Below are 12,868 nucleotides of genomic sequence, written 5' to 3' on the forward strand. Positions count from 1 at the left end.
TTTCCAGATGAGGTAACTGAGGCACAGAGAATTGAAATGACTTGCCCAAAGTCACACAGTAGATAGGTGCTAGAGCTGGTATTAGAACCCAGGTCCTCTAACTCCATGGCCCGGGCTCTTTCCCCTAGGTCATGCTTCTCAATTTTGGGGTTTCAAGTTTTGGTTTTTAGGATTCATCAGCAGCATTAGCAGGATGAAGTTGTTCCATGACCTAGTTTGCAATGGATGCTGTTGGCTAGGTAAACACTCAGTACCATAGCTCCTTGCTGGCACATATGCTAGCCTACAATTTAGCAGTACCCAAATTTTAATGTGAGGCGAATGCCTCTTTATTGATGTGAAAAGAATGATGATACACAAGGGATTACCAATTTTGGGTTGGAGCCTCCACAATTGGTCAGAGCTAATGATCAGAATATTAATAATTGTGGTATTTTTAAGCGCTTATGTGCCACGCCTATGCTAAATGCTGAATATGTAAGAAATAAGTCAGTCAAACACAGTCCCTGCTCCCCGTGGGACTCCCAGTCTAAGTGGGAGGGAGAAGGTATTGAATCCTCACTTTACAGATGAGGAAACTGAGGCCCAGAGAAATGAAGTTGGGTGGTTTTTTTTGTTCTTTAATGGTATTTGTTAAGTGCTTATTATTTGCCAGGCACTGTACTAAGCTCTGGGGTAGATACAAGATAATCAGGTTGGACACTGTCCCTGTCAGTCATTCAATCAGTCAGTCGTGTTTATTGAGCACTTACTGTGTGCAGAGCACTGTACTAAGCTCTTGATAAAGTATAATATAACAATATAACAGAGTTGATTATAACAGGCCATTGGCAAGGTAGACAAGATTGAGGTACAATGTGTGGAGCAAAATGTGTGGCCAGGGTTGTAGTAGTAGAGCAGTGAGGAGAGGTAGGAGGGAACTAGGTGATTGAGTGCTTTAAAGCCAATTCTAAGGAGTGTCTCTTCCTGCGGAGGTGGAGTTTTTTGAGGAATTGAGAAACACAGGCTGAACTTTATTGTAGATAAATCATCTGGGCAGCAGAGTGGACTGGATGAGGGGGAGACAGGAGGCAGGGAGGTTATCTTTGGGCTTCACAGTCTTAATACCCATTTTACAGATGAGGTAACTGAGGCCCAGAGAAGTAACTTGCCTAAGGTCATGAAGCAAACAACTGCCAGAACCAGGATTAGAACCCAGGTGTTCTGACTCCCAGGCAGTGCTCTTTCCACTGAGCCACACTTGCTCCCCTTAAGGAGTCCTGCACTGTAACATCAGGGCCCTCTGCCACCCTACTCTCTCCACCCTCACCTCCAGAGAGCCAGGGGGCAAGTGGGTTAGGGGGATTAGAGAGTTTGAATTCACCACCTGTGCCTCCAGAACAGCAACTCCAACCTTTGAATCCCAAGATTTTAAGCAGCTTCTCCATATGTTCTGGCAGTTTGCCATGACTCATTGGATTGTTGAATTTCAATGCGATCCTTGCTGGACAATTCCTCTGCCTGTGATGTAATTAACTCAGTATCCACATCTTCCATTTCCAAATTAAGTTGCCACTCCAGGTTTTTTCAGGGTTTTTTAAAATGTTATTTGTTAAGTGCTTATTATGTGCCAGGCACTTTCCTAAGCAGTGGGGTAGATATAAGGTAAACAAGTTGGACACAGTCCCTGTTACCCCGGGGGCTCAAAGTCTTACTCCTTGATTTACAGATGAGGTGACTAGCACAGAGAAGTGAAATGACTTGCCCAAGGTCACACACAGTAGACAACTGGCAGAGTCAGGATTAGAACGCAGGTCCTTCTGACTCCCAGGCCCATGCTTTTTCCACTAGGCCATGCTGCTTCTCCATTTCAAACTACTCCTTTGGTTATCTGCTCAGGAGTCATGTTGTGAGACTGAAAGTCTGACCTAAACTATGGACAGGGCTTCTGGCAATATCTGTTCTTTATTGATTGCTTAGTCTTAGCCCAGGCAAGAAAGGCAATGTTGGGGGTTGGATTTGTTACCTCTAATACATGGGTAGAAACATTGGGCCAGTCAAACAGTTGCAAGTTATATCAAAGGGTGTTTGTAACTTGGGCTATGCCAGAATAACCAGCCCAAATCAACCCTCACCCATCTGTTCATGTCTTAGTATCGATTGTCTTCCCCATTTTTATATAGACAAGAACACGGCCCCATGGGAGTGTAGAGCCTAGAGTTAAAGAAACAGTAGCATCCTTGAAAATCTGATCTTGTTGCAGTTTTCTGTTGGGGAACAGGAAGTGAACAAAGGTGAAGATTGATGTTGATACTCCCTAAGCTGTTCTATTTAATTGAAATTGCCAGATAATGGAGGGAAAGTTGGAGCTAGGATCAGTCTTGGACCATCCGAACCTCCAGCCCACCTTGGGTTGGGATAACTGGGACTCCGCCTTCTAGTCTTCTCCCGGTGGAAATTGGCTGGACTGTCCTTTGTGTCCTGGTGGGATTGGAAGGGGAAAGCACACTCCTCAGAAGCTCCTCACCTCTTGATCTGTTCCCCCTGAATTTGTAACAGGACCCATCCATTTATCCCAGTGTTTATCTCGAAGGAGTGGACTTTAGGGGCCAAGTCAAATTAGTGTCGGGGCTTCAGGGGCTGCATCCAAGGGCTTCAAGCGATGGGACAGAGCCACTGCAAAAAAAATCCAGTGTTTAGTACAATGCCTGGCGCATAATGAGCACTTAACAAGTACCACAATTATCATTACTTTTATAGTATGTTGGCCCAAAGTATGGTTCTCCCTCAGGACAGAGTAATGGCAGCTGTGTAGCAGAAGCCAATGGACTTTAACTTCTCAAAACACCCCCACCCCCCACCCCCCCAGAGTCTCGTATGCAGCTTAGTTCCAGCCCATGGAACCCTTAAGGTGACAGTCCTATGGGAGGCCTCTCTTCAGATGAAGTTAGAGCGACTTTGTGCGGCAGAAAGACCCTATGTAAATATTGTTGGAAGACATTTGGAAAGACAAAGGCAGCTGGCTTCACTCTTAGGCCTTTTGTAACTACAACCCCCTGCTCTCTGGTGAATGTAGACATTTAGAGAAGCCAAAATGTGCAATTTCCTCAGTGGAAGCAAGTAGTGTCAGAGCTGAAACTGGGCACTCCTGAGCCTGCTTTTCAGGTTGGGAGACCGTTCCAGCTCCCCTCTCTGGTTTCACATGCAGTCACATGGGAAGGAAGAGCCAAGGCTCCCTCTCCTTTCTGTTAACCCCAGCTGTCGCTTTAGTCCTGCCCAGGAGCAGAGCAGAAATATAGCTACCACACCTCAGCTCCCTGCATAATAAAGAAATACAAGAGTGACCCACTCCTGACCCACTCAGGAGGACCCACATGGACATTGTTATGTTTGTTTTTGGTATTTGTTAAGTACTTACTATATGCTAGGCACTGTACAAGGCACTGGGGTGGATACAAGCAAATCAGATTAGACACAGTCCTGTCCCACAGGGGGCTCACCCTCCCAATCCCCATTTTACAGATGAGGAAACTGAAGCACAGAAGTGCAGTGAGTAGCCCAAAGTCACCCAGCAAACAAGTGGTGGAGCCAGAATTAGAACTCAGGTCCTCTGACTCCCAGGCCCAGGCTCCTTCCACTAGGCCACATGGCTTGCTGTATAGTTTGTATTCAACTTGCTTATGTACCTCTTTTACCAATTTAGCAGAGACTATCATGTCCAAATGTCCAGAATTGCCCAGGATAAAGGTTCTGACTGGTGGGTACAGGGGCGCTATGTGCACAAATCTGCTGTCACTGACATTGAAGCACCCTGATCTCTTTTCCCACTCTTTTATCCTAGAGTCAAGTTTACTCTTCCTTCTAGTTTCCCCTGGAGGCTTCATACATAAACCATCTCGATTTTAACAGAGATCATTTTTTTCCCCTACCAGCTCTGTCAAGGGAACACCTTGGGAACTATAAAAGAAAAGTGTAAATCCCCACTGCTCATCCTTTCAAACCTTTTATTGCTCTGTCTGATTGCCAAGCTTGTGCAGGTTTCATTCCATCTGGGACTAACATTCAGCTGCCAAATTAAGAAAGCAGGCATGGCTCAGTCCTTCTTTCTCTCTTTCCTCTCACCCCCTGCTTGTGATTACAAGGAAGAAATGGCTGCACCTGTTGAACCAAGAGCAGCCACTTGCAGGTTTTCTGGTTCCTTCCCTTAGATTTAAAGACGTTAACACCTGCTTCTTCAGAATCCACTCTATCAGAGTGATGCCATTTACGCCGAATGTGTTTTCGGCAGGTCAAGGGCAGGCTTGCTTCATAAGCTTCTCTCTAGGCTGCAAGCTTGATGTGGGCAAGGAGCATACTTACCAACTCTGTTATACTATTCCAAGCACTTAGTTCAATGCTCTGCATGCAGTAAGTGCTCAATAAATATGATTGATTGATTGATAATTAAAATATCAGTGAGATTCCAGGTTAAAACTAAGGATTAGTAGTGATTGTAACTAGATGGGGACATGTTAGGGTTTCACTCCCTTCAACACAAATCTCTATCTTTTCAGTCATTCATTCATTCAGTAGTATTTATTGAGTGCTCACTGTGTTCAAAACACTGTACTAAGAACTTGGGAGAGTACAACAAGCAGACCTGTTCCTGCCCACAACAGACTTACAGCCTAGCATCCCAAATAGTGTTTTGTAAATGAAAGCTAAACCACAAAAAAAGCATTTTAGTAGTAATAGTAGTGGTATTTGCTGAGCATTTACTGAGTGTAGTGCACGGTCCTAAGGGCCTTGGAACTACAACAGAAATGCAAGACACATTCCCTGCCCACAAGGAGCTTTCACTCTAATGGGGGAGACATGAAAATATTTAGAAGCATTGGAATTAGAATAAATTTTAAAATTTTGTTAAATGTTCCTCAACATTATTGTTGCTGTTCTCGCATTTTGTAATGTGCATTTGGATGGCTTGGTCATTATAAAATGTCACAATTTTTAGTAGGGGAGGGGTAGGGGCACTCTCTCTTCTTCAAGACCTGAAAAGCCCCTGGAGTTTCCTTGGGGAAAACGGCACCAGTGGCCAGTTTCCACTGGTCTCCTTTTCAGCCTGTCATCATTCTTCTGGCTCCAATATAAAGACCTCCTCTCCAAACCAGGATTTGGATATCATTATGCCCCAAGTTGATGCTGGAAGCCAGTATCCTGAAGAAAGTCAACAACGTGCTTAGCATTGGATGTAGAGTTAGACATCATCCCTGTCATTCTTGTTTAGGCTTTAAGACTAGGCAGGAGTTGGGAAAGACTGAGAAGAAGCACTTAGTACAGTGCAGTGCTAGCACACAGTAAGCACTCAATAAATACTATTAATGGTGATGAAGAATGACTTAAAGGCAGTGTGAGGATTTTTACTGCTTAATGAAGAATCCCTCTAGTTCCCCTCTGGGTTTCCAAAATGGTTCCAAATGGGGTTGGACATAGAACTGAGGCCTCCAGTGCCCTGTTGAGTTCTGAATCCTTTCAAGCACCCAGTGTGTAACTAAAATATATTTTAATGTCTGTTTTGTTCTATCCACCTCCCCCTCTCCCTTTCCCTGTCAAATCTTTATAAGCTCATTGTGTGAAGGGAAGGTGTCTACCAACTCTCTTGTATTGTACCCTCCCAGTCAACCAATCAATTGTATGGGTAGGGACTGTCTCTATGTGTTGCCAATTTGTACTTCCCAAGCGCTTAGTACAGTGCTGTGCACATAGTAAGAGCTCAATAAATACGGTTGATGATGATGATGATAGTATCCTCCCTTCAAGGCCCTGCTGAGAGCTCACCTCCTCCAGGAGGCCTTCCCAGACTGAGCCCCTTCCTTCCTCTCCCCCTCGTCCCCCTCTCCATCCCCCCCATCTTACCTCCTTCCCTTCCCCACAGCACCTGTATATGTGTATATATGTTTATACATATTTATTACCCTATTTATTTCTTTATTTATTTTACTTGTACATATCTATTCTATTTATTTTATTTTGTTAGTATGTTTGGTTTTGTTCTCTGTCTCCCCCTTTTAGACTGTGAGCCCACTGTTGGGTAGGGACTGTCTCTATATGTTGCCAATTTGTACTTCCCAAGTGCTTAGTACAGTGCTCTGCACATAGTAAGCGCTCAATAAATACGATTGATGATGATGATTTATTGAGTGTTTACTGTGTGCAGAGTACTGTAGTAAGTGCATGGAAGAGTACAATTACTCTAAGTACTTGGTGCAGTGTTCTGCACACAGTTTGCACTTGATAAATGCCATTGATTGATGGAATGATTGTTCTGAGCTGACGAAAGAGGGAGGGAGCTTTCCTCTCAGTATTAACATGGGTGCCTTTCTGTAGGCGCTGAAAGGGTCGAAGAAGCTGATTCTGTCTGTGCACTCCGTGGGTCGCATCCCGGGCGGCTACGTCACTAACCACATCTACACGTGGGTTGATCCACACGGGCGGAGCGTCTCTCCACCCTTGGGACTGCTCCAGCACCCGAACAGCTCCCTGAGGCGACAGGATGGTGAGAGGAGGAGTGCCCTGCAGCTTCTACAAGATGGGGATGAAAAGAAGGTGAGCAAGGCAAGGTGGTGGGGAGCTCTGGCCAGAACAGCAGGCAGTGGCGGGGAGGGAGGGGCAGCTGACTAGTCACCTGAATCACTCTCCTGCCCCCAGCGAATGGACTCGGGTCATCTGGAGGTGAGAGAGGCCTGACTTTCAGGAACATTTTAAGCATAGCTTAAAGAAGCAGCGTGGCATAGTGGAAAGAGCATGGGGCCAGGAGTCAGAGGACCTGGGTTCCAATCCTGGCTCCATCACTTTTCTGCTGGGTGACCATGGGAAAGTCACTTTACTCATTGTGGGCCAGGAATATGTCAATTTATTGTTGTTTTGTACTGTGTTGTTGTATTGTATTATTATTATTATAATAGCTGCCATCTCTATGAGGCATTAAGAGCCTTTGTATTCGACGGTTCCAGGTAAGCAAGGAGCGAAGCTTCCATTGGTGCCCTCTCTGCCTTTTGGGCTGGACTCCTTGTCTTGCTCATTCCAGGTCTCTGCTTGTTAGAGCAGGCCCGGAAGAGCTTAAGGGTTTCCAAGTGAGGCTGAAAAGACTTAATTACATGTGAAATCTCCGAAGTCTGCTTATGGCTCCCCCATCTTGCTTACTGCTCCCTCCTCCATTGTAGGACCTCCTTTTCCAACTGTAAGCTCGATGTGGGCAGTGAATGTGTCTGTTATATTGTTATATTGTACTCTCCCAAGCACATAGTACAGTGCTCTGCACACACTAAATGCTCAATAAATACGATTGACTGGCTGACTTTTTTTTAGCTTAGGATAGGGAAGAGGGGCTGGAAAAGTCACTTCGTTGTTATGCCCAGGCCAAAGGGGATTGGAGGAGCTAGGACCCTAGAACCTGAAAGGGGTCTTCTGATGGCCGAGGGCAGCCACTGCAATCAAGGGCACCCAGGCCCTTCTCTTGCCATCCTCTGGGCGATTCTCTGGTCTAAATTATTGGGCCAGAACTATTCCTCTTATATGTGCTCCCCTCTGCCTTCCATCTGAACAGCAGAGATGATGGTAGGTGGCAGGTAGTCTTGACAATAAAAATTGTGGCATTGGTTAGGCACTGATTGTGTGTCAAGTAATGTATTAAGTAATAATTGTAATAATGATGTTTTTTGTTAAGTGCTTACTATGATGATAATGATGATGATGGTATTTTTAAGTGCTTACAATGTGCCAGGCACTGTTTTAAGCACTGGGGTAGATACAAGCTTTTCAGATTGTCTCACGTGGGGCCCACACTCTTAATCCCCATTTTACAGATGAGGTAACTGAGGCACAGAGAAGTGAAGTGACTTGCCCAAAGTCACATAGCTGACAAGTGGTGGAGTTGGGATTAGAACCCACGACCTCTGACTCCCAAGCCTATGCTCTTTCCATTAAGCCACGCTGCTTCGCTGGAATAGATTTGAGATAATCTGGTTGGACATAGTCTCTGCCCAACATGGGACTCACATTCTAAGAGGGAAAATAGGTATGGACTCCACATTTTACAGATAAGGAAACTGAGACACAGAAAAGTTGAGATTCTCCCAAAGTCACTCAGGAGGCAAATGGCAGAGTCAGGATTAGAACCCAGGTCATCCCAGGCCTGTGCTCCTTCCATTAGGCCAGGCTGCCTCTCTTGATGAGGGGTGGGTGGGGGTGACTCTTCTCAACCCCAGTACTTACTCGCAGCTTTCTGCCACCGCACCCCCAGCACCTGCACCTGTAGGAAGTGCCCCATTTGCTACATTTTACCCAATCATATTATTTCTCACAGGTAAAGAGAGGTTGGGGAAGGGAAGGGACACCCCCTCCTACCTCACCTCCCTTCTCTCCTACAGCCCAGCCCTCACCCTCTGCTCCTCTGCCGATAATCTCCTCACCGTGCCTTGTTCTCGCCTGTCCCGCCGTCGACCCCCAGCCCACGTCATCCCCCTGGCCTGGAATGCCCTCCCTCCACACATCCACCAAGCTAGCTCTCTTCCTCCCTTCAAGGCCCTACTGAGAGCTCACCTCCTCCAGGAGGCCTTCCCAGACTAAGCCCCCCCTTCCTCTCCCCCTCCTCCCTCCCCACCCCCCCCCACATTACCTCCTTCCCCTCCCCACAGCACCTGTATATATGTCTATATGTTTGTACGTATTTATTACTGTATTTTATTTGTACATGTTTATTCTATTTATTTTATTTTGTTAATGTGTTTTGCTTTGTTCTCTGTCTCCCCCTTCTAGACTGTGAGCCCACTGTTGGGTATGGACCGTCTCTGTATGTTGCCAACTTGTACTTCCCAAGTGCTTAGTACAGTGCTCTGCACACAGTAAGCGCTCAATAAATACAATTGAATGAATGAATGAATGACAAGAGCAGGAAGAGGAGGAGAGATGAGGGGTGTGGTGTAGTGCAAGAAGGAAGGAATCATCCTGTGGGGGGAAAGGGGAGAAAGCGCAGCCGCAGCCGTGATGTGCTGGAGGTTGAGCCTCTCTGAGAGGACTCAGCTGGAAGCTTGGGATCCAGAGAGCCCGAGGGCACTCTCATTCATCTTTCCCCAGCACTCCTGCGTTCCCAAGTGCCCCGGAGAAATCAAGTTCATGCACGAGGCCCCTTCAGGTGGGTCTGCCAAGGGCCCTGGAAACGAGCGTCTCTCTCTGGCAGGAATGAAATGCTTCACTTGGCTGATGGAATATTCATTAGCGGCCATGGGGAAGCGGGGCTCTGACTTCCATTTAGGGGAAAGAAAAACATCTGCAGCAGGAAAGAGTGGCAGGAGCTGTTTCACCTCCTCAGCTAATTTGTCAGTGCTGAGCAAAACCACCCAGCTTTTTGAAATGACCAAAGTGACACGTCTTGAATTCTGCTGTCTCATCAGTAGTTGCTGCCCGGTGACTGGAGCCTTTATTTGGCTGGAAAGATTTCGGCCACCTGTTCCCAAGTCCTATTTCAGGGGAAGAACCCAAGGGGAATAGTTAGGTAGTAGTTGCTCATCGTATTTATTAAGCATTTCCTATGTGCCAAGCCCCGTGCTAAATGCTGGGATGAGTACAGGATAGTCAGTTCAGACACGGACATTGTTGCACAAGGGATTTCCACCTTAGGTGGGGTAGAAGATAGAAAACCTCCAGGCCACGGACTTTGGTAACAAATGAGAAGCAGCATAGCCTAGTGGAATGAGCCCGGGCCTGGGAGTCAGAGGACCTTTCTAATCCCAGCTCTACCACTTACTTGTTGTGTGACCTTAGGCAAGTCAGTGCCTCAGTTCCCTCATCTGCAAAATGGGGATTCAATACCTGTTCTCTCTCCTACTAGGCTGTGAACCCCTTGTGGGTCGGGGACTGTGTCCAACATGACAACCTCATATCTACACCAGTGCTTAGAACAATTCTTGGCATTTGGTAAGCACTTAACATACAATTTAAAAAAAGTCACAACCTTCACAACTATCTTGTGGCCCCTGCTCCCATGGGGTCTGAGCCCCACTGTGTCCATAGGTCAGGAAGGAGGTGACTGCACCAAGCATCAGGCGGCCCCAGCAGACCCAGAGTTTAAAGGGATGATGAGCGATGGCGGCAGGAATTCTCTCTCCCCAAACAATGGCAGGGAGGGGGATAGTGGGAGCTCTAGACTGTACGCTTGTAGTGCGCAGGGAACATGTCTACTAACTCTTTTGTACTATACTCTACCAAGTGCTCTGCCACTTCAGAGGAGCTTTAAGACTCTTCCCAGCCATAGGAGCCAACCTCATGGGGGTGATTATCACGGGGGGGGATGGCTGCTATGTCTGTATGAGCTGGACTCCCAGCCTGGCTCGTTCCATCCCTGACAGGACTTAAGCATTTCCCACCAAGGATGAAATGATCCAAAATTGTGACTCACTGGCCTGGGAGCTCTCCGAAGCCAATCTCCTCCCAGTCCCCAATCCTCCCCACACTCCCCGGAAAATTCCTGCCTCCTATTCACCCCCAGTGAAAGAGAGACATACCTTCATACACTGGCTGGGGCCCCAAATTTCAGAGTTAGGAGGAGCTGAACTTCTCCAGTCCTCATTCCCAGGGATTCTGGAAGGATGCTGCAATCAGTCAGTCAGATTTATTGAGCAATTAACTCTTGGGCAGAGCACTGTACTAAGTGCTTGGGAGAGTACAATATAATACTGAAGAGACACATTCCCTGCCCACAAAGAGCTTACAGTGGAGGGGGAGTCAGACATTAATATAAATAAATACATTATAGATATATACATAAGGATTTGCTAGTGTTCTTGCACCTTCCTTCTTCTCATTCTTATCATTATCATCTTCCACTTTCTCTCTGTGGGTCTCTCTAACTAATGGTTTGTCCACTGCTTCTTATAGGACCTCCCACAAAAATGATTTTTTAAAAATAGTGCTTAAGTACTTATTATGTGCCAGGTGCTATACTAAACACTGGGGTAGATACAAGCTCATCAGGTTGGACACAGTCCGTATCTCACATAGGGCTCACATTCTTAATCCGTCATTTACAGATGAGATAACTGAGGCACAGAGAAGTGAAATGACTTGCCCAAAATCTCACAGCAGACAAGGGGAAAAATTAGGATTAGAACCCAGCTCCTCTGACTCACAGGCCCATGCTTTTAACACTAGGCCATACTGCTTCTAACATCTTACATCAACTGAGTGGTGGGCTTCCTTGGACTTAACTGCACTCCAGTGTAACTTTACATTTGTACTTTGCTGTAATAACCTTCCCATCTCAATCGTCTCTGTGACATATGGCTACCCACCTTGAGTGTCTGCTCTAGCCGTCTTCCTGCTCCCAGGACTTAAACTGTTTTCAAAGGCATCATCTAGTCTGTGTATGATTTTCAGGCTTGAAAGCCCCAACTTGAACAGGCAGAAATACCCAGAGGGGCTCACAACCTTCTCCCAAATATCAAAACAGAAGCTTCTGAGCAAGGCTACTGCTGGACCAGCACCCCTGCCCACCCAACTCAGGACTCAGCCTCCAAAATGGCAAGAGGAACCTTTTGATATCTTGTTTTCTTAAACATCCAGCCTCCTGGTTAGGGATGGGCCAGCCAACAACCAACTTTACTCAAATCTCTAAGCTTCCGTCTTGTAGTCCATTAGGGCATACTCTTCCACGTATGAATACAAATCCCTCATGAACAGGTGATATTTTCAGTACGTCTTGGTTGGTGTACCATCATTTTGTCGCTGTAATTCATACCTTTTACTAATTTTGAGAACATTTCTGATGCAGGTAAACATAATCTGTGCTTAGCATACACCCTTGAAATTGGCTTTGAATGTAACAGCAACCATTCCTGAAAGCATAAGCAAATGTACAGTATATTTTTCCTATGTATGAAATGCCAAGTCTCCAAAAGTCTTTCTGTTTCTTTGAGAGGTCATATAGTGAATGATCTGCTGTTCTGTGAAGAGTAAATTATGCCAGACAGATTTCATTTCCTTTGATGTTAGACCAAATAGTCAAGGGAAAAGCAATAGGTGTAAACTTAAGCAAAGCAGTGGATTGTGCCCCCTGTGGCATGCTCATTGACAGGGTGTGATAGGAAATAATATTTATGGTATTTGTGAAGCGCTTACTATGTGTCAGGCACTATTCTACGCTCCTGGGTGGATACAAGTTAATCAGGTTGGATGGAGTCCCTGTTCCACATACGGCTCACAGTCTAAGTAGGAAGAAGCAGTGAAATAGCATGACCAAGTGGACAGGGCATAGGCCTAGGAGTCTAAAGTTCCTTGGTTCTAATCCTGGCTCTGCCACTTGTCTGCTGTATGACCATGGGCAAGTCGCTTCACTTCTCTGGGCTTCAGTTACCTCATCTGTAAAATGGGGTTTAAAACTGTAAGCCCATGTGGGACAGGTACGGCGTCCAACGTGATTTGCTTCTACGCACCCCAGTGCTTAGAACAGTTCCTGGCACATAGTGCTTTGAAAAATCCTTCAGCTATCCTGAATCGACTCTGCAGAAGCTACAGAGACTTACCAGTGGGTCTGTATTCGCACCCCGACCCACTCTGCAGATTACACAATCAGTGGTATTTATTGAGCACTTACTATGTGTAGAGCACTGTACACACTGTACTAAGTAAATGCTTGGGGGAGTACAATACTGCAGAATTAGCAGGACATGTTCCCTGCCCATAATGAGCTTACAGTCTAGAGTGGGACACAGACATTAATATGATTCAGTCACCTTTCCCCCTCTTACCTCACATCACTACTCTCCTGCTACAACCTAGCCTGCGCACTTCACTCTTCTCAAGACAAACCACTCACTGTACCTCAATCTCGTCTATCTTGCCGCCGACCTCTTGC

The 12,868-nt window shown here is 46.1% G+C and overlaps 1 protein-coding gene across 5 annotated transcripts in view; it reads left to right on the plus strand.

Moving 5' to 3' along the window:
• Nucleotides 1–12,868, plus strand: part of WHRN (whirlin) — a 136,446-nt gene that overhangs the window by 30,875 nt on the left and 92,703 nt on the right. For all 5 annotated transcript variants that reach the window (XM_038745428.1, XM_038745429.1, XM_038745432.1 and 2 more), the window contains exon 2: nucleotides 6,346–6,564. In XM_038745428.1, coding sequence (XP_038601356.1) covers nucleotides 6,346–6,564 — 219 coding nt within the window. The remainder of the gene's footprint in view (nucleotides 1–6,345; nucleotides 6,565–12,868) is intronic.

The sequence above is a fragment of the Tachyglossus aculeatus genome, chromosome 4, assembly GCF_015852505.1.
Source record: "Tachyglossus aculeatus isolate mTacAcu1 chromosome 4, mTacAcu1.pri, whole genome shotgun sequence".
Taxonomy (NCBI): domain Eukaryota; kingdom Metazoa; phylum Chordata; class Mammalia; order Monotremata; family Tachyglossidae; genus Tachyglossus; species Tachyglossus aculeatus.